The sequence below is a fragment of the Eurosta solidaginis genome, chromosome 5 (genome assembly GCF_040869045.1).
Source record: "Eurosta solidaginis isolate ZX-2024a chromosome 5, ASM4086904v1, whole genome shotgun sequence".
In the NCBI taxonomy this organism is placed as follows: Eukaryota; Metazoa; Arthropoda; class Insecta; order Diptera; family Tephritidae; genus Eurosta; species Eurosta solidaginis.
Genome location: NC_090323.1, coordinates 274,771,729 through 274,795,894, shown reverse-complemented (window position 1 = coordinate 274,795,894; position 24,166 = coordinate 274,771,729). Strand labels below are relative to the sequence as shown.

The window sequence follows — 24,166 nt, the reverse complement described above, 5'->3', positions numbered from 1 at the left end:
CTAATAGAGTGTTCATGGTTCTGGTGAGTAGACAACGATATTTATGAATTATTATTACCAATTTAATTATAAAATGCTTGATACAATCTCCACAATAATAAAATTAGATTAGATAATACGTTTGGGACTCGCTTTTAAGTCATTCAATAAATATTGGATAAAGATATTTCAATATTAATTGGTTGAAGTGTTGTATTTTTATAAATATGTACATACTAGAGATATACGCCGTCGATAAAAGCCGCCGCCGAATGTCATAAATATCGGCGCGGCGGCGACGGCGGCGGCGTTTGGCGCGTTACTATATTTTCTACTCTTTTAAGACTGTCTAGGCCATTTATTGTTCATCTCGAAAATTGGTCCGATATGGTCGAAAGGGGTATCAAGGGATGCGCATCACTGCCAGTTATAAAAATCCAATTGCGAAATTTAACACTTTCTAACCGTTCAAAAGTTATTTGAGAAAACAACCGATTTCAATGCCAGCTTAGCACGGATTTGGTATCACCGAATTCATCAGGTTATTAAAACAAAACAATTAAAGAAAAGCTATATAATAAATTTAAATGTTCACTTCGCAAAATTTTTTCAAAAAATTAATGAAGTACAATGAATTTAAGTAAAATGTCCCAAGTCGAACATATTTTTAAATTGTCCTCAAGTTGTTAAAAAAACAAGTTGCGCGAAAAAGGTGCCGAACTTTATATCCCGATTGGCTGAAAGAATAAGCGAAATCAGTTATGCAAAATCCTTTAGTAGGCTCCAGTGGTTTTATTATCCTTTGAAATGATTCTCAGCTCACACTTAAGTTGCATATATCTTCAACACGTATGAGAAGGGTTTGAAAAATCGACCCTATCCCAACTAGTCCCTTGGAGTGAATCACATTGAATATAGCCTATCAAACATGTTTAAATACGACCTACACGTGACGGCTCCAGTTACACATGTGAATACGTAGGCACATTTTTTAACCAGGTTAGGCTTTGTCCTTCGTAAGTTCTTACTCAAAGTGGTGAAGCAAAAGCTTTCTCAAGACAGTCGGCCAAATTACCGGGTGTTCTACTATCCTAACGTAAGGGATAGTCGAACTTGTCTGAAAACTGAAGGCGGTTATCCATAATGAGCTCTTATATCATAAGGCCGAAACGAAACTCTTGAGGTCAATGTATCGAACACAAACTTTGGTCTACATTTCTAAACTTTTATCTACGGTCCTTGTAAAGTTAAATTATATAGATGCGCCAAGGATTATACGATTTTCCTCCATGAGTTACGTAATGATATCCACTTAGACTGCTTGTGATTTCGAGGGCGGCATCCTTGACCGAATAACTACTCCCTAACGTTTCAAGATATTTTTTTTTTTGTGTAACTCGGAAGCATAGCGCGACAAAAATATCCGTCAAAATGTCTTCGGAGTTACACCTAGACCTTCTAGCAAAGCGACGAAGGTATGTATTCGAAGTCGCAGTCCTATGGCTTCTGTGCTGGCATATGGTTGCGCGGTAGCGACTGGTGGTCGGGATTGCTACTGTTCGCACGTCGGGAATTGTAGCTCTTAAAAACAGCCGAAAAACTGAAGGCGCCCTTTGGCACGATCAACAATAAGCCAGCTTGATGCTAATCGTTAAAACTGTGCCACGAGTCATGTCTATTCGTAGATAATTGATAGCAACCGTAAGTCGCCTTTGTGCGTGACCAGCATGTAGCCATGAATGACTTAAAGAAATCTTGGCGCCGTCGGGTATTAGAGTTAGCCCAGAATATCTCCTTCGGTGAAACTACGCTACAAAAGTGTGACCATTTTAAGTATTTCTACCTCTCTCCGTAAGGAGCTACTCCCGAATTTTTTTGAAAGATTTTGAGGCAAAAACCGCGGATCTTTCCGAAATGGCCGAAACGTCGACTTCCTTAAATACTTATAAACAAAACCTTTCTAAATATTTTTTTTAAATTTTCGCTTTACAAGACTCCCACATACTCATCCGCAAGTTAATGATATTGTTCCAGATCGTCAAAAATACCATTGACGTCAGCAGTATGTTTCCATATTCATTAGTTGTGGACAATATGATACTCTGAAATCAAGCCATTCAATTCAGAGGTTTACGCCCATCACTTTGTCGGCGCGCCGTCGCCGCCGGTATATAATAGAACCTACGCCGCCGCCGCCGATTAAGTGACCGGCGTAAACCTCTCCTACATACATACATATGTGATGAATTTCCATACGAACAAACGTATGGTTCGTGACTCTGAAAGTACCCACATGAATGTTCGTATTTACATATATACATATAAATAAATTTTTAAAGAAGAGGATTGTTTATCGCAGATAGACCACCATCATCGGGTCCAACTCACCTTTAACACGCACAAAAAATGCAGACGCTGAAGTTTTATCTGTCAAATTGTTAAGAATCATGGCGTGTAATTAAAATGTACCTATTAACTATACAACGGTGTAACAATCTACAGCCTATCGAAAACCACAACAAAATAATAGCAATAGTAACAGCTTGAATTCTTCTATGTACATATACATATGTACATGTGTGTGTGCAGGCTGGCGAGTTCGCACTTCATACTTATCCATTGGCGTGTGTGTTTGTACATATGTATGCACATAAGAAGCTATACAAATTTACAAGCGAAGCGACATAAACAACACATGCAGCATCTGCCACAACTCTGCCCATAAAAGCATAATAAAACAACACGACCCCTATTTGTATAGGTCCTTTTGTTGTAAATAGGACATGGTGTAGTGCGCACAATGTGGCTGCTAATTAAACGATGCAACACAACACACCCGAAAAGACGCATATGTACGCATTCATACGTACATAAACATATACCACATACTTACATATGCATGTATGTACACGGACCCGTTCATACACATATCGCCATTATAATGGTCGCTACCTGTAAAGGTCCAAAGCCGTTGCAAGGGGAGGAGTCAAAAACACTATAAGCACTAAAGCAAATCCAGGCACGCATTTACATTTACATTGATCGTTATGAAAATGGTCTAAACTCTTGAGTACAGAGACGGCGACGACGACGACACAATAGCAACGGTGTTGGAAGTCAACAGCCGTAAGCGTTAATATCATCACCAGCGCTGAGTACCTATGCGATTTTCAAAATGGAGGCACAAACAAACCAACCAAACCAGCAGAAAAACCGAGTACAACACACAATAATTTCTCCCAGTAATTCTGTTTGGAATCACAATAGCCAATCAGAAATCGTTCTGCTACACACAATTTGTACACGTACTCTCAACGCTCTCAGATATCAAAAAAAAAAGATGAGAAAACAGCAAAAGTAAACGTTTAGTTTTTTTGTGATCACCAGTACTTTTTGGAAATAAAGACAACCGGCTTTGGAAAACAAGCTACAGACATATAAACATACATACATATTTAAATGCCAATTAAAACTTAATTGTGAGCTGTAGAAAATGTTGGCGAGCACTTCATCTCAATATTTGTAGATTTGTTGTTTAACAAAATTCATATCACAGCCTGTGAAGACATTTTTACGCTCACTTGCACATCTTCGTTTCAAATTGAGTCGAACTTGTGGTACTCCGATCTTCTGTGCCATGACAAGCTCTATTAGCGACATATTGAATGAGAAAACCTACCCGGTGGTACTCAGTTTATATGTTAACTTTGCAAAGAACGGGCACAACTATCGGCCGGTAAACAGACACGCATTCGGCTCTGCAGCTGAGTATATACTCTATTGAGTTTATGAGCATAGACGTCGAGTTAAGCTTCGGGCAGCAACACTATTTGATTAAAGCCAGGTGACAAGGCTTATTTAAATTTCACTACCGTTATTATTGTTAAATTGAAGTTGCTGCTAAAAGCGCTATAGCGGCTTTAATCATATTAACACCCTCGCGCGTTTACCGACTACCTGTTGTTTACATACATACATACATACATACATATAATGGCATAAGCATATACATATGCATGCATACTTGCATATGTGTGTAGGTGTGCATGTGTTTTAACACACGCCGCACGAAGTGATGATCAAATTTACATATCTAAGCATCATTAACACTTTTTGAAATTAATAATAAATGATTTAACGAGCTGTCGATCTGTGTGACAATTTTTGTAATTTAGCACTTCATTCGCTAATGAGAACGGTTAACGAATATCGCGCTAAGAATACCAATAAGCAAATACTTGCAGATTGCCGACGTGACCGTAAATCTATTGACGCGCCTTCGTGAAAGTTTGATGAGTTGTCTTTATATATGAAATTAACCATCGTTTAGTGTTCACCATACAAAATAATAAATGAAGTGATTAGAAGGTGTGAAAGCGAAATAGAAATTGAGACATTGAGCAACTTGCGCAACCATCAAATACAAGGAAAGCAACTTCAATACAAACTTAAAATGATGACAATGAATGAATTGGTGGATCTGCGCATGCAGCAGCAAATTGCCCACGAGATCTATCGCCAACAAATTATGCAACGAATACCAGGTAAAATTCCAAAAATATAAACTTAGCTTAAACTTTCCATTATTTTCACTCTGGGCTAAACTTAAAAGTTTAAACTTGTCTTGAAACACTGTTCCCTATAGTGTCCGATGGATGCCATTCGAGGAAACGCGTGTATTCGTGATAAAACAGTTGCTTACTTAATTGTCTAATACTCCAGGTCCGCCAAATCTTACCTACCGTACACATACATACATCGTAGCCTTAGTGTTTACTAAGTATGAAGGTTAACATAGGCGCTAGCTTGGAAGGCCGGCCATTTTTTAAGTAATTAAGGTTAAAATCACGCCAGCCAGTTTTTCGACACGCTTAGCGTGTTAGTCTCCCGTTTCAAAGTTTCAGACTATGATACTATCTACAAATCTGAAATATATGCATTTTCATGGGGTCAACCGTTTCTACGATAAAGCGCCGGAAAAGAGGGAACCCTTAACCAAAATTTGTATCATCCTAGATCAGTGATACATCAAGCGAATTTGTTCTCTGGTTCCAAGCCGCGTTGTCGATTGAAACACTATCTTCGGCTTCGTTTATTACCCTAACATGGCCTAGCAAGATACGCTTTTAGGGCTTTTATTCGTTATCTTCATATAGGTCATCATTATATCTCCTTCGATACTCGGCGTCGGCATTACTGACAGAACCATAAATCTTCGGAGAACACTCCAAGAGCATCTCATATTCTATTGTAGAGCGTGCATTTTGTTCGTCGAGAGAAGTAAAGTTACTTTTCAATTGCCTACTCAGTCCAGAGTAGATCTTGTTGGCAAGAGTTATTATCCGTTTGATTTCTAAACTGACATTGTTTTTGTTATTAAAGCAGGCCAATTTATATCTGTCAGCAGTCACGTGGATGTGACGAGTCGAGTACGCCGCTTCTTTCTTCGATGACAGTAAGCACTTAGTCTTGCACTCATTAACCGCAAAGCCTACTTTTTCTGCCTCTTTATCCAATCCAGAGAAGGCCGAACTTACGGCGCGTATGTGATGGCCAATGGTATCAGTATCATCAGCATACGACCGCAGTTGTACGCGTTTATGATAGATTGAACCATCGCGGTTGAGATCAACTAGAATAATCTTCTCCAGCATTAGGTTAAAGAATTCCAGCAAAGGGGCGCTGCCTGGTCGGAAGCCTCTTTTGGTTATAAATGATTCGGAGAGGTCGTTACCAATCCCCAAGGAGCTGTTGGTGTTGGTAAACATCATTTGGCAAATTTTAGCTATGCAGAGAGCTTAAACTCAAGCGTAGCAGCATACAAGCAAATCTTTTTCTCGCTGTCAAAAGCTTGTCTGTGCTCTTATGGCTAGCCTTCTCCAGAATCAGGTGAACCAATAAGATGTGATCGTTAGTAGATTGACCAGATCTGAAGCCTCTATCCCTCCAATCACTTTGTTGACTTCAGGTTTCAATCGTTTGCACAGAACGTTGATGCCGCAAAGCTAGCGCAGTTTGCGGTATCGCCTTTCTTGTGAATTGGGTAAATCACTCTGAAATTCTATTCTTCAGGCATGCGTCTGTCCGACCAAAGTTTGCATATGCGTTTGTGCCTGCTCTTTGCCAACTCTTCGTCTCCGTATTTGAACAACTCGCTGGATAGTCCAACGTTACCCGGCACCTTGTTATTGTTCAGCCGGTATATTAGCCGTCTCACTTCGCCGCAGTCGGGTGCCAGAACGTGTTTTCTATCATCAGCGATTGGGGTATCGGGTTCGTCTTCTCACTCTACAACTTAAGCATATACTTCCACCGTTTCAAGGTCATCATTCTCATTCCACCAGATTTTTTGGTAGAATTTTCGGACACTATTCCTATCAGACAGCAACTGGAACTCTTCGCACTCTTAAATAGGAATATCTCTTCCTTCTTCACGCCACGATAACGTTTCAATATACCGCGACTTGCTTCGCCCGTACGCAGCGTGGCGCTATAGGCAGCTTCCTCATTTCTGAGGCAGCATGACATCCGTATTCGTGAGTAGCATTTCGACGGCAGACTTTCCTTGTATCACTTTCTTCACTTCACAGAGTGGTGTTGTCTATTGGGTACCACGTGGCAGTGTTGTGGATACTGGTACTACGCGTATCTTCGGTCACGACATGACTCATTTGGGTTTCGTGTTCTTCGATCAAGAGACAGCCAAAGAGCTTGATGTATTGTTTTACGTTCTAACCTTGTACTACGGATGACCATATTTCGAGCCGGAGCCAAAATGAATCTGTCTCACCCCATTGGGGGATTTGACATTAAGGAGGCCGCGTAAGCGCATATAAACGTTCTATTAAAAACTCTTGCCTTCAGGGCGATCTTAAGGCCACAATAGAGGTGGACGGTTGCCCCAAGGGTGCTCAAATGTTGGACGAGGCTATACATTTGTACACAGATGGTTCCAAAATAGTGGAAGGAGTAGGATCTGCGGTATACTGTGCTGATCCGGAAATGAACAGATCCTACAGGCTGCCGGATTACTGTAGTGTTTTCCAAGCGGAAATAGTAGCCGTAACCAAAGCAGTAGAAACCCTGGAAGAAAATAGCCCAAGCTGCAATCGTGTTAACTTTTATATTGACAGTCAAGCAGCAATTAAGGCTATAATCTCACATAGCACAGCATCTAAATGCGTGTTAGAGTGTAAGCAGTCCCTGGAGAGAATCGGGACAGGGAGACGCATACATCTATATTGGGTCCCAGGGCATATGGGAATAGATGGGAATGAAAAAGCGGATGAACTAGCTAAAAAGGGCGCATCCCTTGAAGCTGGCTCCGTAGACGTCCCAATTAGACTGGGCGAGCTTAAGCGAAGGCGAGAGGTGCACATGATCGACAAAGCAGGAAAGGCGTGGGTTCAAGCGCGGGGGTGTAAAGTGTCGAAGATTATGTTTAGGTCTTATAACCTTAGACTAACGAAGTTGCTTATATCATTAAAAAGGGAGGACTGTAGACTCCTGACGGGTATTCTGATTGGGCACTGCCTTCCGGCATCACATGCCTTTAACTTAGGCTTGGTCAGTGATAGCAGATGTAGGAAGTGCGAGCTGGAGGAGGACACGATCGAGCACGTTTTGTGCTCGTGACCTGTGCTTGCCGGGCTAAGACTCCAGCTATTAGGAGTGATACACCTGTCAGATCTAGAAGCAGCAAGTGACTTAAGTCCTAGGAAGCTTCTAGTATTTGCCAAGAAGACGTAGTTATTTTATAACATAGGTCGTGGTTTTTGATAGGGTTTTTTAGTTTGGTCGTTAAAACAAACTTCTGGTAACACTAAGGACTTATTCAGTCTATGTAAGGTACTCATGGACCGGCCAGTTCAACATAACCTAACGTAACCTAACCTAACCTCGCCTTCATGCGATAGCAGAGATCCGCCCGTTCACAACTGATAACGACAGTACTTGGTGGCGAAATTTCTTTCCTACTACAAAAACAAGACCTTAGCTCCTTTTAAACGACCTTGCAAGGCCCTATCGTAATTCTGGCTTGGCTCGTCCATCCTGTTTCCTGTATGATGGTGATGTCGGCTTTTGCCTTGACGAGGACAACAATCAACCGAACAAGCCGGGTATCGGCTACTTCTCCCAAATGAGTTCGAACACTCCAGGTACGTGCCTTTAAATCATGGTCTTTAAAATAAAAGCCGTTAAATGTTTGCCGTGGGCGTAACCAGAAAAGAGTTCTCATCTGAGATTTGCTATTTTATATTTCTTTGGAAGGCGTTTTACGTGACAGGCCCCAAGTCTAGCGAACAGCCCAGGAATCGGATTCTAATTTTTGTTGCCTTTTTACGACAGGCATACTTGCCGCGGGTATATTCTAAGCCCCCTAGCCGGCGGGGGCTATGAGGTGCTATAATATTTTTTGCAACAGATGTAATAACTTAGTGAGAGAACTCCTTTGCAATTCGGATAATATCGGTTCGAAACCCGTCCACTGCCCGGAAAATGATCCTTTTTCAAGGTTCGATTCGAGCTCAAGACGGAACAATATTTTTTTTATTGATAATTATTGGCTTTTTATACTCAGCGTGCTTTGCACACAGAGTATATTAATTTTGATTGGATAACGGTTGGTTGTACATATATAAAGGAATCGAGATAGATATAGACTTCCATATATCAAAATAATCAGGATCGAAAAAAAATTTGATTGAGCCATGTCCATCCGTCCGTCCGTCCGTTAGGACGATAACTTGAGTAAATATTGAGACTTTTGATAAAAATTTGGAAACATTTTTTAAAATGGGCATGGCACCGCCCACTTGTGATAAAATCAATTTTACAAATATTATTAATCATAAATCAAAAATCGTTAAACCTATCGTAACAAAATTCGGCAGAGAGGTTGCCTTTACTATAAGGAATGCTTTGACGAAAAATTAACGAAATCGGGTAAGGACCACGCCCACTTTTATATAAAAGATTTTTAAAAGGGTCGTGGACGAATAAAATAAGATATATCTTTGCAAAAAAGAGCTTTATATCAATGGTATTTCATTTCCCAAATGGATTTATAACAATAAATAGGAAAAACTTCAAATTTAAAAAAATGGGCGTGGCACCGTCCCTTTTATGACTAAGCAATTTTCTATGTTTCGGGAGCCATAACATAATAGAAAAATTAACGGATCGTAATAAAATTTGGTACACAAAATTTCCCTACAGCAGGAAATGTTTCTAATAAAAATGGGCGGGATCGGTTAAAGACCACGGCAACTTAGATATAAAACAAGTCACTTATCAAGTTTTATTGTAAGGGGAAATGGGGAGACATTTTTTTTTAAACGGGCGGTGCAACGTGTTATGTAGAAAAGTAATTGATCTGAAATGAAATATACAACTAAAGTTCACGCGGAGTATATAATGTTCGGTTACATCCGAACTTAGACACCTTTACTTGTTTTTTGTTAATTTTTCTATAATTGAAAAATTGTATTTTGTTTTTGGAATATTAAGTAGAACATTTTTCAGACAACCTGCCATAGCTGCGCAGAAAGATCAATTTCGAAGAAAAGCAAGATGAGAAATGAGTTGGGACTTCAGTCCAAGCATATGTATGTAATACCAAGATACGACCTTAAACGGAGTAGAAATTTACCGCTAGTTCAATAGCAGTCATTTCAGGCGAATGAACATCGTATTAAAGAAAATAACATTTTATTTAAAATTGAAAATGATTGTAAACCTGAAAACATAATTCAAATGGCTGTTCCTATTCATCCGAAAATTTTAATTAGGGGTATTCTCTCTATATAGAATCCATAGGAAACCCAGAAAGTTTTTCATTTCACTGCCAAAAGTTTTCAACACACAACAACAAAATACATTTGTGAACAAATTTCGACGGTTTCTACATTTGCTATACTCAGTGGAGGATTCACTTGGGGGCGGGGGTTGAACTTGGGGCGAGTTCCTTATCTTCTCAAGAAGTTTTTTCTGACTGTTTATTTCATATTTGCGACATGGTAGCCACGACCGCTAGTGCCTGAACGTATGGCGAATAAAAATCTGGCTTAGAATTATAATGACAAATTTTATAGTAAGAGCATTCCACTGAAAATGGTAAATTTTCGCTGATTTTCGAATCGCTGTCCTTATTAATTTTCAGTGCCAATATATTTCGAATGTGTCACACCTCAACATACCAATGAGAAAGAATTTAAAATTAGAATAAGCTTGAGAAAAAAATTAAAAATCAAATAATTCTCGATAATTCCTTAGTAGCTATTTTGTTATTCCTTCATATTAATAAGCTGACAAAATGCAGAATGTTCATTTCTAAGAATAAACTAAGCTTGTACATGGAATACGTATGTGAATATAAGTAAACTGGAGTAAATTTCCATGGGTAAATATTGCTTTAGATAACCACTGCATCAATTTTTCTATATAAAATATAAGGCACGATATACATCCGAAGAGAATTTGGGCCGAGCTTCTCTTCCAATTTGCGTCGTGCGTCTTTTAATTTTACCTTCGAATTTGAGGGACTGGTCCTACATGTTTTACGACGACTCCGAACAAATGACAAAAATGTGTACGGTTTGTGCCGTTTAATCCGTGGAGTGCTCCAGTAGCAATTATTGTGAAAAGCGGGTGGAACATTATCACCTTCGTTGGGTGTTTCAACGCTGCCTTCGTTTAAAACGACGTAGACGACTTCTGTCTAGAATCTGAGCTCTCTCTGAATATTGATTACCAGGTCGCCCTTTTCGTTTTGATCAACGAATGAATGAGCTACCGAAAAAAGCGGATTTATTTTTTCTTAAATTCCCTCCCCCGCCCCCAAAATGTGTCTCTGGATCCGTACATGGCTATACTCAACCCCATATATAACTGAATACAAAATTGATAAATGTGCCAAAAATGTTAAATCATAACTTATACATAACTGTACATAACTTTCAGATCGAATGCAAATTAGTACGTTCTCTGAGTGGTGCATATTTGGTCTAGAAGACCTCAAACATTTTCTACTTTTACTACGCTTCCTAGACTGAGAAATCCGCCATATTGTAAAATAATTTCCGGACGATAATATTTTTTCTTATTTTTCTTCCTGTTTTGTTTGCGTTTGTTTCTTTCATAGCATTTTTTTGCTGGCGTTGCTTTTGCTGCAAATTGTTGAACAGATATTCCAATTTAAATATTTGTATGTTGCTCATACGCCCTGTCAAACACTCACAACTTATTAACACGTTGGCTGCCAAAGCCATTTTAGAATTTTGATCGTTCAGTGGCAATGTCATTTAACCATTTTGGTCACCTGAGGCCAACAACTTGTTTTTGTTCTTTTTTGTTTCTTAGTTCCTAAAAATAAGTTTTGACTACTCGCGACTTTATTTTGGTCCCTAATTTTGCAGTTATAACGGTTTTTTTGTGTCGCACATTTTCGTGCGACGTCGCCCCACAACATGTTTTATGTTGTCCCAGGCCACAAAAAAAACCGTTATAACTGCAAAATTAGGGACCAAAATAAAGTCGCGAGTAGTCAAAACTTATTTTTAGGCACTAAGAAACAAAAAAGAACAAAAATAATAAAAATAAATAAAAATAGACACCCTTTTGGGCCAACAAAAATAATTGTCCGGCTGAAGTTATGAAAGCTAATATGAAAAGAGGCGAGATGGTAGCCCGTAAGGAGGAAAATGGAGTGGTTGTGCTAAATTGGAAGGACACCAGAGATGTTAGGATTCTTTCGACAAAACACCCTCCTGTAAAGGTAGCCACGCTGAGCCATCCAAATGTAGACATTAATTAACCATCCAAACCAACAATCCACCATCCACCAGGAAGCGAAGGCAACGAGCTATTGAAAAACCACGTGCTGTTATTAATTACAATAAAGCCAAATTAGGTGTTGATATATCCGATCAAATTACCTCCTACGCCACCACTCTCAGAAGAGGTGTTAAGTGGTACCGCAAAGTGGCTTTTGAACTGTTACTTGGAATGTCTGTCGTAAATGCCTTTAAAATATATAAAAAGGCTACAAACAAAAAAATTTCAATAACCAAGTTTCGGCAGGAGATTTCAAATGCTTTTTTGGACTTCATGTCTCCAGAACCCATAACAGAAGGAAAACAAAAATTTTAATTTCCAACTTTTTTATTACCCAAAAAAATACCATAAAAAATACACAGCGGCCATGGGAAATACACCAAACTGTTCATCACAGGCCAGAGAATCCAAATTCCATGTAAAATTCCATATTAAAATGTACGAAAACGTGCGACGTGGCAGCCAACGTGTTAAAATTCGTATCTATTATCTATTTATTATCGGCATGTTGCGGGTTTTCTTTCCAAGTGTTTTCGGTTTGCTACACATACAAAAACATTCGGAAGATCCAGACAACATTCTGAAAAGATCCTATACGAATCCCGAGGAAGACACTCAAGCTAAATATGTACATATAGGTAATTAATACAAAATAATAATTGCTGCCCGTCTGGCGCCCCTTTCCGTTAGCCGCTTCCAATAAATGTCTCCATACAAATACGTAGCACCCTAATATATCTGCAAAAAGATAACATATAGAATGCATATTACAGATCCGTTCCCGCCAATGTTGCCGATACCGATGCCTCGTCACGTGATTATGCCACCAAGAATATCTTTGCCAGGAGCAGACGTGACTTTACAAAACGATGAGCTATGGAAACAATTTCATCAAATTGGAACAGAAATGATTATAACAAAAAGTGGCAGGTAAGAAGCTAATTAACAAAATTTGTTCTTATTTTACTTAAATTAATTGCAATGAAATGAAGAATAGGCATTTCTTAAATTCTTCAATGCAAAATCAAAAAAAATTATTACTAAAAAACAGGTTTTGCGCATTTAAACATGTGTTTGTAGTTCATAAGCGCCCTGCAGGAAAATGGGCTAAATGTGGGTAAACTATAAACTCATTTTTCATAGCTTACTTCCTTGCTTAATTGACGCTTAACCGTTTAAACGGTTATGTTATGGCCGTCCAACGAGGCGCGCTAGTCGCTTCTGCGCCAATTGGTTACACCAAGGGAGTTTAAATCGTTTTCCACCTGGTCCCTCCATCGAAGTGGAGGCCGCCCTCTTCCCCTTCTCTTAACAATGCTTTGCCAGCGTAGCTGCTCATCATTAAATCTTCTTCGGCACTCGCCGTCATCGACGCGTAGATCTTTCGAAGAATATTTCTCTCGATCACTCTCAGAGCCAACTTATCTGATGTTGTAATGGTCCACGCTTTTGCATCATATTTTTAATAGCAATTTGTTATATTTGGAAAAAGGAAATAATTTTAATGAGGCTAATTCTTATATATGTTGATTTCACAACTGCCCACGATGATTCTTTATTACAGTGATTAAGGTCAAATTTCAGCAAGACCCAAAATATTAAAAAAAAAAAAAAATACGTTAGGTAGTACTTATTTCAATGTTATAAAAACAACCAAAATTGAATTAAATAAAAAAAATTAATAGAAAGCGCGATAACCTCCGAAGCGATTTTAGGCTGAGCTTCTCTCCCAATTTGCGTCGTGCTTCTTTTCATTTTTCCTACAAATTGGCGGGATGGGTTATACATGTTCTTATGCCGACTCCAAACGGCATCTGCAAAGCAGTTGAGTTTTCACTGAAAAGTTTTTCATGCCAGAAATTCACTAAGAGTGCTTGCCAAATTACTGCCGAAATCCGAACCCGCTTATAAAAATTTTCTTCTAATTTTTTTGTTTGCCCAGGGTGTGAACCCAGAATTTTCGGTGGGGTAGGCGATCACGCTACCACTACACCGCGGTGGCCGCGTACGTTAGTTCTTTATAAACCACGGATCTGCATTCCATAGTACAATTGTGAGCTCTCATTGTGCTCTCATTGGAGACGCTATGTTATGAACCAATTTGTAGTTAAAGCCCCGTCACATAAGCAGTTTTTCATATACATAAACGCGCTTAACTCAATTTTATGCATTATGAGTAAATTGCACGTATTTTTATGGAGAACGCCAGATCGAGGAACTTACGCGCCATCTGACATGAAAAAGTAACCAACTTCCAACTTTTGTTGCGAGCAAAGCATTAAACCCTTTGCAAGTGAAATTATTTTTCCCACTTGTTGCTATTTTTCTAACATTTTTCACAGTTAAAAACTGCAATTTAACAGATAAATAGGACATAAAACACCTATGCTAGGAAGTATATTTCTTGTATAGTGAGAATTCTTATAACAGTGATTCGCAAATTGTTGTATGTGAATGGGCAAGGCGAAATAAACTTTAATTGCCTAGTATGAAGTTTCTTTATATTTAAAAACGTAACATCTTGGTTGATTGGCGGGCGATATGCATCTATCTGAAAAACTCCATTGTGTCTCGGCCATTAGCTTCCTTTTCTGCAGAGTATATACGTAGATACATAGATTGTGCACAAAAAAAATTTAACTTGTCCTTAACGGTTATATGTATGCATGTACATATGTATACATACATACATATGTAAGTAGATACCAACTTAACACATCGCCTCGAAATTAAACTGTGAACGCGTCGTAAGCGGTATGCGGCATGCCGCCACATAACAGCGCACTTAGCGATCCTCAATGGCGCGACGACATTAGTCAAATATGCTGTTAAGTGGTCATCAAAGAATGGCGCCTTGGTAGTGTTTACGTTGGTAATGGCGGCAACGGCGTCGGCGCGACAAGAATTTCTCACAAACAAATGAATGACGCGAAAATTCTATAGTAAATGCCAAGTACACGCAAAATATATACATACAAACATGAGCGGACCTAATTACACATACCTATAAATATGTACATACATATGTATGTATGTACCAATGTCCGTATGTATTTAAGGGCAAGGTTCAAAGTGTACCTTATTTTGCCCATATGTATGTATGTGCAAGTGAGTCCAAATGTGTTAGAGTTGCCAGCTTTTAAGTAATTGTGTATAGATTTTTATTTATTTTTATTAAAGAAATTATGTTACAAATACCTAAATACTACATACATATGTACTCGTCAAAGCCCAAAGTCGCTCCAAAAATATCTACATGTGTACATATGTACGTACAATATAATTTCTTAATTTTAGCCGCATGGTATATGTATATGTACATACATACATAAATGTATATATATTTTAATTCACACTTTACAACTTTTTCTCTCCCATCATCTAAGAAATATCCACTTTCCAAAACTAATACCCAACTACGCATTTTCAACAATAATCGATACAAGTTTGAGATAAAATCTGAGAATTGGGTTATCTTCGCACCTGCTACTAAATACATACATACATATATATGTACATAAAAACATATTAAATATCTATGCTTGCAGGTACATATGTATGTAGGTATGTGTTTTTATGTTGTTAGTGTAAATTCGTTAGATAATTTTTTTCAGTGCCTACCTCGAGCCATTGGTCATTTCGGCGCCAATAATGCGCCTCACAGTCCTTCTGATGGGCTCATAAAAAATGATGCGTTGACAAAGTCCGCAGCGTGTCATCCATGGCCCGACAGGTACTACGAGCAATTTCACACTTTCAACAAAAATTTCGATCGGACGAGCGATAAGCAAGAGACAACTGCAATGTGTTAAACGATCGAACGAAACAAAGCAAAATGCAGACACAAAGAGACAGTAGCCAGACAAAGAGCTACCACCACAGCTCCAAAGTCTGTTCAATTTGAGTTGATTGGTGTGCGCGCCGACGTTCCGATGCAACATTTCTGGTAGCGCTTTAAGAATTAGCATAATTTGGAGTTGACCAAAATCTGGAGTCACTTTTTTCTCACACATTTAATCAAATGGTCGAAGAAACGCACAAGATTTAAGAAGGAAGCTGCATTCGGACTTTATGAATAATTTATGAGTGGTAGCGAGTGACGGAATTTCGTGTTCCTTACATCAGTTTGAAGAAATATAAAATACTGGTATACATACGTACATACATACATACATACCATAGAGGGCAGCGCAAGCGAGAGGCCAGTATTATGCACCGATAATTTTTTTATTGATTTTATTTGAATTTATAATTGTTGGGCGCCAGTCGTCAGTTGACGATGTAGGTAACGCGATGTGTGTAATCGATATCTGGCCGGCGTGTGACATGTGATGGCCATCCAAAAGAGTAAACCTACACAAACAGGTAGGGTGCTGCCGAAATCACTGTGTTTTAGATGCTACAACAACAAATCGCTGTCCTAAAGATGCTACAACAACAGTTACTCTTAGACAAGTTGCTACCGATCACGATCTTATGATCAAACCGACTAGTTTTAAACTGCCTCTTCTATTTGGGCCCAAATTTTTTTTCATTTTGTGGCGTGGTCGCTAAACCACTGCCGAGGGGCAGTGAATTGAACCCACGGAAATTGAGACCAGGACCTTTGGCATGGTAGGCAGGCACGCTACCACAATACTACATTTTACATATATATGTACATATATCCCCACAAGATGTCAATTCACAGTTTGAACCTAGTTCAAACCATTATCGTACAAAAGTACTAACTTTAAAAAGGAGGAGTCATAGAGTCGACCATGGTGAAGGAAGAAAGAAAATTAATATACTGGAAGTTCTCAAACTTTGGTCTCTCCAGCATCGGCAAAAACTTAAAGTTTTGCAACCACAAGTTTGGTGTCTTTTGAACTAGTTTGATGTCCAAATTAAAATTGTAGCTGAAAACTAGTGCTCTGCCTGACCAGATTCGCGTTTCACTGCATGGCGTTTATACAAACATCACTTTCGATATTAGCATACATACATACATATGAATGTACATATGTATGTAAGTAAAATTGTTCGAAATTCAAAAACAGGCTGATTTCATAATTAATCACCGAGCAACGATTTAATGTCACATTGTGCGGTACGAGTATGCCCAGCGAGCTGAGATTTTGATTCACTTGTGCTCACAAATGACTTCACAATTTTGAATTAAAGATAAGAAACGAAATGGTAAAAGGTAAAGCACACAAATATACAAAAATAATAAATGCCGTCTCTGGCGCCAAGTGATTTACCACCTGCTGGCCACTCCTCGCGTCCTTTTATATGTTGAAGCTAATATTTAGGACTTATAAATACATATGTATCTAACTATGTACATATGTATATTCATACATATGTACATATGTTTGTATGTCAATCGACATACATACATACATATCGAACACCTGCATAGATCGAAAGAACGATGAACAGAAAAGGCAAACAACTGATCGACTTCCCAATATGAGCCAATGAAATTTTTATATTTTATCATACCATTCCTGGGTAAGCAGTGGAACTAATATTCAAAAGTGTATACAGATCAGTAGGTATTGAATGGGGGAGCCCGGTGGTGTTGATAACTTCAAAATTTCAGATTTTTGACTTAGCTCTCTATTGATAGTTGTGCGTACAAACCAAAGAACGTCGGATTTACCAGTCTATACCGGTGGCCAGAATGTTGCATTAATCATTTTAACAGTTCAAGACTTGGAATAGCAAACTTTGAATACATTTTGAATAGCTCAAATCATTTTTGAACCAATTCTCGAATATATTCTTTAATTTTTTATGTCAGAAATACGTTTTCGAATAAAAAAAACTTATTTTTAAATTGTTGCTGTTGGTTTGCCCGAAATTTTAATAGGGACGCGATATCAATACGGTACTCATAACAAGTATCCAAGTATCGGATACCCGATATTATCGAATCGAAAAGACTCGATACTCAAAGTATAAATACTGAATTGAGATCTATATATGTAAATATATTTGGTTATGTAAAATACACGTTGAAAAAAGAGTGGATTTTTAAAGACCGCTCTTCCAAGATCTTCAAAAGTGTCAGAAGAGTTTTCAACTTTATTCTTCGTGACATTTCTCGTTAAATGTATCCTTCAAACACACAGATGGATATATAATATTCGGTTTCTCGCGAACTTAGACTTCCTTTTTTAATTATAAGGATTAGCAGCGCCGCCGTTAGTTCTTAATACCTTATGATCGCGTGTACGATTTTTTGCTGGACCAGTATGAAGTTACATTTTTATGTATGTATGTATGTATGTATATTTGCATGTTCATAACCACAAATCTAATGAAGACAACTTTAACTAAGCTGTCAATAAACATTTGGCAAAGCCTTAAAAAGTAAAAAAATGTTGTACCACAAACTTCCCATATGCCTTAACAAATATGACGTGCCTCCTTAGAAAGGCAAACTTCAGGTTATTAAAAATGCCCATGGTAGTCTATGTTTCTCTCATGAAATGTATCTATAAGGGAAAAACTTAATAAACAAGCAAACATTTCCTCACTACGCTCTTGAATATCGTTTCAACTTTCAAATTAGGCACTCACGCTAAGGTCACCAAAGTTTGTTAATAGAGTTAGGTTTGTGGTTTAGTCTAAATATGTATATAATTCAAATTGTCTACTCATACATAACATAATTTTTGTTTTTTTTATAGACGAATGTTCCCATCTATGCGCCTTTCGCTCTCTGGCCTAGAGGACGAGTCACATTACTGTGTATTATTGGAAATGGTCCCCATTGGCGATTGTCGTTACAAGTTCTCAGGTTCGCAATGGATACCCGCTGGTGGTGCGGAGCCGCAGAGCCCACAAAGGATGTACTTGCACCCGGATAGTCCAGCATCAGGAGCTCATTGGCAAGCCCAGCCCATACTCTTTAACAAAGTGAAGCTCACCAATAATACTCTGGATAGTAGTGGCCATGTAAGTATGTAGTATGTTTGTATATGTACATTAATATGCCCTGCAATACATACATACATTGATCTACATAGAAGTCATTGAATTTATACGTCCGAATAAATAAGTACACATTCACACATTCAAGCGAGAAAATTTATATGTTTGCAGATTGTTTTGGCAAGTATGCATAAATATCAACCCCGGATACATGTGATACGGACTGCAGACTTAACTCAAATTCCCTGGGCACCGCAACAGGCTTTCGTATTCCCCGAAACTGAGTTTGTAGCTGTGACGGCCTATCAAGTTAGTATTTGTAGCAAAGTCCAATTTCATTTTTCATTTGTTTGATCACAAAATAATATAAATACACACTGGGCACGTGGATATCGACCTATCCTAATAGAAAAATCGTAAATGAAGAAACTCATTGAAAAGGTCGTATCTCAGCGAAATCATTAATCAAATCGTATTTCACGAAGCTGATAAAAAGCTTGCAGCTAAAAAAAATAAATTCTTTGACTAAGAAAATATCGTCGAAGCCTTTGCGAAACCGTTTATCGACCAGTTGCATTACCACCCATCTTACGGCATTTAAATTACACAGTACAGTGGAAAAACTTATCTAGACTATTGTATCTGATTGTATGTATGTGGCTGATTGTATGTGATACTCTGTGCACAAAGCTTTTTGTGTTGTTGCTTTTGGTTAAGCAGCAACTGTCACCTGGACTCTGGGTTGGTTACGATCTTTGATTTAATCGCCTATTCATATTCATAAAATGAAATAAAAATAACAAAAACAAAAACAAGAAACGGGAAAAACTGAAGTTAAGCCACATACAAACAGATGCAGTGATAGTCTAATGGTAGGCCCGCGGTGTTAGAAAATTGATGACTCGAGTTCGAATCTCACTCGTGGAGAATATAATTTTTAATTTAAGAATACAGAGACATCTGAAGAGATTTTTTGGCAGGGTCCCATGCACATTTTCATTATACTCATTTTGTAAGAGCATTAAATTTTTATAAGTGGTGGACTATCCTTAGATTTTGAGGTATGGAAAATAGATAAGATCCGATTCCCACACCTACTCATATGCTCACAAAATTTCATGAGAATCGGTCGAGTCGTTTTAAAGGAGTACAACGACTAACGCTGTGACAGTTCTTCCAACACTGGCACTGGGCGAACACTATTTTTGTTGATACATTCCAAATATGTCTCCGCCAGCTGAGTGATAAAATATTTGTTCTCTGAACGGCGAGTTGAGCCAACTGCCAAAGGAAATAATTATCCTTAAACTTTAGGAAAAAGGGCTTCTTACATTATTTTTCACGCTTTACTATAGTATGAAGAGGGAAAAATTGTATTCATAACCAGCATTTTAAAAGGTTAAAGAACTGTCAATTTGTAAAAGAATATCAATATGTAGCCAGATTCTCTATAGACTCATTTAAAGGAAAAGGTAGTTCAATTCATCTACCGCGAGCAAAAAACCCTTTTAAATACGTTTCTTCCATTCTCTGGCCATTCGTGGTATATAGCTCCCCTGTGACCCCCTGGACCCCCCAACTGGATCCGTCCCTGAAATTACCAAATAAAATTAACAAAGTCGACGCACTCAAATTAGCATGTCACGCCCACTGCTGTTTTAAAATTGCAACTAATTCCTTAGACTCACATTGAGTTTTTGTATTTAATATTTGTCTGGTTTCTTGCTGTGTTTTTCTTTTCTGTCACTTGGGGCGCCTGTCTGAACAAATTTAATTAGCCACATATGTATGTACTTACGTATAACCATATACATACATATATACATACATACATACCTATATTAGTACATACTAATTAAGAGTGTTAGGTGCATTTTTTTCTTTAGTCTACAAGTACTTTGATTGAGTCCATAGTAAGAGTATTAGCGATTTGCAGACGATAGTGTTTGGCTAGAGTTATTCTTCTTCTTCTAGCGATAAGGATACTTCGCGAAGGTGTTGGGGAGTTTACCGACGGTGGTGATCCGGTACATTCCGGTTACAAGCCTCACCCACACGACACGAAATATTACAGAAATTCTTACATTTATTGAAGAAATGCAGCATTCCCCACCTTTTATCGTGATTTTTTGTGTACACTGAAAGAGGGGAACTTTTTTTTACAATTTTTGTAGTGCTTATAACCGGAAAATGCTTATAACCGGGGTGCATATAAGCGGGAAATACTGTATTTGGTTTGCAATATTGTTCTTGACATGTTTTTGGCATATTTAGGGAGTATTTTTACTGAAACGCTTTGTCTCAAATATTTGTGCAATATTTTATTTTCGAATTTTTGAAATGTAGACCAATATTATGAACATATCGTTAGCTTATATTCTATACCCTCTTATCAGCAATTGTAACGAAGATAAGCATTAAAATGATCTCTGACTCACCTTTCATATATGACATTAAGCCCAGCCTGAAAACTTCGTTCAGGAGCCATTAATTCTCATTTTGAAAATTTCACTATCAGCAAAGAAATATATTTTCATATGCAAAAAAAACCTCTATATTACCATACATTTTCATTTTCATGGCAACAACAACACGAACAATTGTATTTATTCGGTAAAAATACTCACATTGCAAAGTCTGGATCTTCTAGACATCCGATTAAACTATTTAAGCCCTAACATGAGAAGAGCAAAGTTAAGATTATTATGTAGATCTCCGAACTTCAGTGTAAAATATTTTATAAGAGCGGAGAGTACAATTAGGAATATTGAAACATATTTGTCTAAAAAGAGCTGGGCAGTCAATTACACTAGCGATAATGTCGACGATGAACATTAAATTTTGAACAGAGCCTCTGACTTCGAGTGGCAAAACGTTGATAAGCATGCACATAGCAGTATAGGGGGGAAAAGAGTTATCCCAGTAGAGAGGTTGAAGTTCAAATCGAATGAATTTGCGTTGAACCCTTTAAATACTGGCCGATCGTGTGGACTAAAGAGGATCCCAAATGACAGATCCATACTCATTTGTCTTGGGAAAGTTTTTACCACACCATTTTGAGTATTCTTGCTAAGGACAAAGCCTCACCTGTAAATACATTTGCCTACTACGCATTCACTCAAACACTATTTTATAGTTTCGCAAATAAACAACAGATGTTTGAAGATAAGGCCAAGTGATTTTTCAAACCCTTCTCATACATGCCAATATCTTTAACTTAAGTATGAAGTGAGAATCATTTCTAAGAGGTTTTTAAACCCCTGAAACCTACTAAAGGATTTTGCATCACTGCTTTCGCTTATTCTTTTAGCCAAACGGGATATAGAATTTTTGAAAACATCTGCACCCTTTTCGGGTAACTTGCTTTTTTTAACAACTTGAGGACAATTTGAAAACATGTTCGACTTTGCTAATTTCATTTGAATTCCTTGTTATTTATCATTTTTTTGAAAAAATTATGCAAATTGAGGATTTAAATGTATTATATTAATTTTCTTTTCGTGTTTTGCTTTAATAATTTGGTGAATTCGGTGATGCGAAGTCCGTGTTAAGCTGGCATTGAACGCACCTGTTTTTAAGTAACTTTTGAACGGTTAGAAAGAGTTAAATTTCGCAATTTGATTCTTATAACTGGCAGTGATGCGTATCCGTTGATACTCCTTTCGACCATATCGGACCAATTTTCGCCTAGACCTAGAATAAACGGCCTAGAGGGTCTAGAGGAGGGCATGCGAAAAACGACGAAAATCGGCGGCGGCGGGGTATAGCTCTAGCCGTGTGAGCATTGATGTACTATCTCGACAATCGTGGGAACGATTTATGAGAAACTTGAGGTCGCCAGGGGCCCTGCCTGCTTCATAAATATTTGTATGATCATTCATACATATTTGTAGCAGGATTCCCCTCGGGTAGATGATGTTGAAAACTGGGTTGGGGAAGCTTTAAATTTGTAAAGCTTGTATTTCGCCTAAACCCTTGAATCCCAATAGCCGAAAAATATTGCCCTTATTATTATTTTTCTTTGGGATTGCTACCGACAAAGAGTTTGCGGCAGAACCGGATTGCGGATATTAATTACTGATTTTCAAAGTAGAGTAGAAAGGTACGAACTATTCCAAAACATTTTTTGTTACAATTTTGTTTAACCTTCATCTACATACTTTTAATGTTTTAATTATCGCCATAATAACATAACACATATGTACATATATATGTACATATAATAAGGTAATTCGAAACTTTAATCTTTGCACTTTACATTTCACAGAATGATCGAATCACAAAATTAAAAATAGACAACAATCCATTCGCGAAAGGCTTCCGCGAAACAGGCCAATCACGGAGCAAACGTAAAATGTCTTCATCGCCTTCAGATGAAGACTCTGATCAACAACAACAATTACATAATCAACATAAAAGTGGGCGCCAACAGGGAGCAATACAATTGCCAACACAAATCGACCAAACAAATTCCCACAGCCAACGTAGTGCTGTGTCGCCAATAATGTCAACGTTGCCCGTGACCAGCGATTCGGGATCATCAATTTGTTCCGATAAGACAGCACAACCAAACAGCGACGACATTGCCTATGTGGACGTTGACAATGTAGCGGATACCGATACCGATGACGATGGACCACATATTAAGCGCTTGAGATCAAACGAATCCACCGGCTCGATAGCATCGACACCGCTCGACCAAATGTTCGCTAATGCGCATGTGGGTAGTGAATGCCGACCTCAATTGCCTATGACCGAAGAAACCAGTTTACAACCGTCATTGTTTGAATGGCAACAGCTGCCAGAGCAATCTGTTGGTATTGCCTTCGCCAACGGTGGCCACTCGTCGTTCATGCAACATTTGCAACAAAACATGCAATCAATGCTCCGACCTTCGCTGGTTGATTTGGCTTGCACATATTTTGGCCGATCACAGCCAATTTACACACGACATGTTTATCCACCACATACAGTTGCCCAAGATCAGAGCATAAAAGTCGCGATGCCACCAACTGCTGAGCATTTCCCACATTCAGCGTTTGTAGATGCGACGTTGCCGACACGTGCTAACGAAAACCTCCCGCATTCATTTATCCATGACTTTGAGGAATCACAAACGCGAACCGTTGACAATGATGAAGTGCATAGAGATTCCGATCAACAAGCAAATGTTACACAGATGTTACAATTGGAGACTATAATGAGCCATTCGCCGTCAAAGCGCAAAGGATTCAGCATTTCCGCCATCTTGGGTGGTGGTAGCTAGTCACACATATCCATTCACATGGCCATCGTTCTCGAAGTCCAGTCGCTTTTAACAAATACTCCTTAAATTTTTATGGATGTGTGTCCATGATGTTAACAATCTATAAGTGTTATGTTGTATATAAACTCTTAACATAACGATGTATGGATAAAAAAAAGTTGA

The 24,166-nt window shown here is 38.3% G+C and overlaps 1 protein-coding gene across 2 annotated transcripts; it reads left to right on the top strand.

Moving 5' to 3' along the window:
* Positions 1-3,685: 3,685 nt before the first annotated feature.
* Doc2 (Dorsocross2) lies at positions 3,686-24,162 on the top strand. Of its 2 annotated transcripts, none has more exons than XM_067786905.1 (6): positions 3,686-3,823; positions 4,310-4,523; positions 12,588-12,744; positions 18,495-18,762; positions 18,910-19,047; positions 23,006-24,162. In XM_067786905.1, exons 2-6 carry the CDS (start codon positions 4,433-4,435, stop codon positions 24,002-24,004), a joined length of 1,653 nt encoding a protein of 550 aa, XP_067643006.1. In that variant the 5' UTR covers positions 3,686-3,823; positions 4,310-4,432; the 3' UTR covers positions 24,005-24,162. The 2 variants fall into 2 exon arrangements, with proteins under 2 accessions (XP_067643006.1, XP_067643005.1); XM_067786904.1 differs by having other exon boundaries at positions 3,806-3,823; positions 4,224-4,523.
* The last annotated feature ends 4 nt before the right edge of the window (positions 24,163-24,166 follow it).

Bases quoted from the DNA above. Each gene is read 5' to 3' on its own strand.
- Doc2 (XM_067786905.1), top strand. From the start codon at position 4,433: ATGATGACAATGAATGAATTGGTGGATCTGCGCATGCAGCAGCAAATT. The intron at 12,745-18,494 runs GTAAGAAGCTAA...TTTTTTTTATAG, and splicing joins ATTATAACAAAAAGTGGCAG to ACGAATGTTCCCATCTATGC. The intron at 19,048-23,005 runs GTTAGTATTTGT...TACATTTCACAG, and splicing joins TAGCTGTGACGGCCTATCAA to AATGATCGAATCACAAAATT.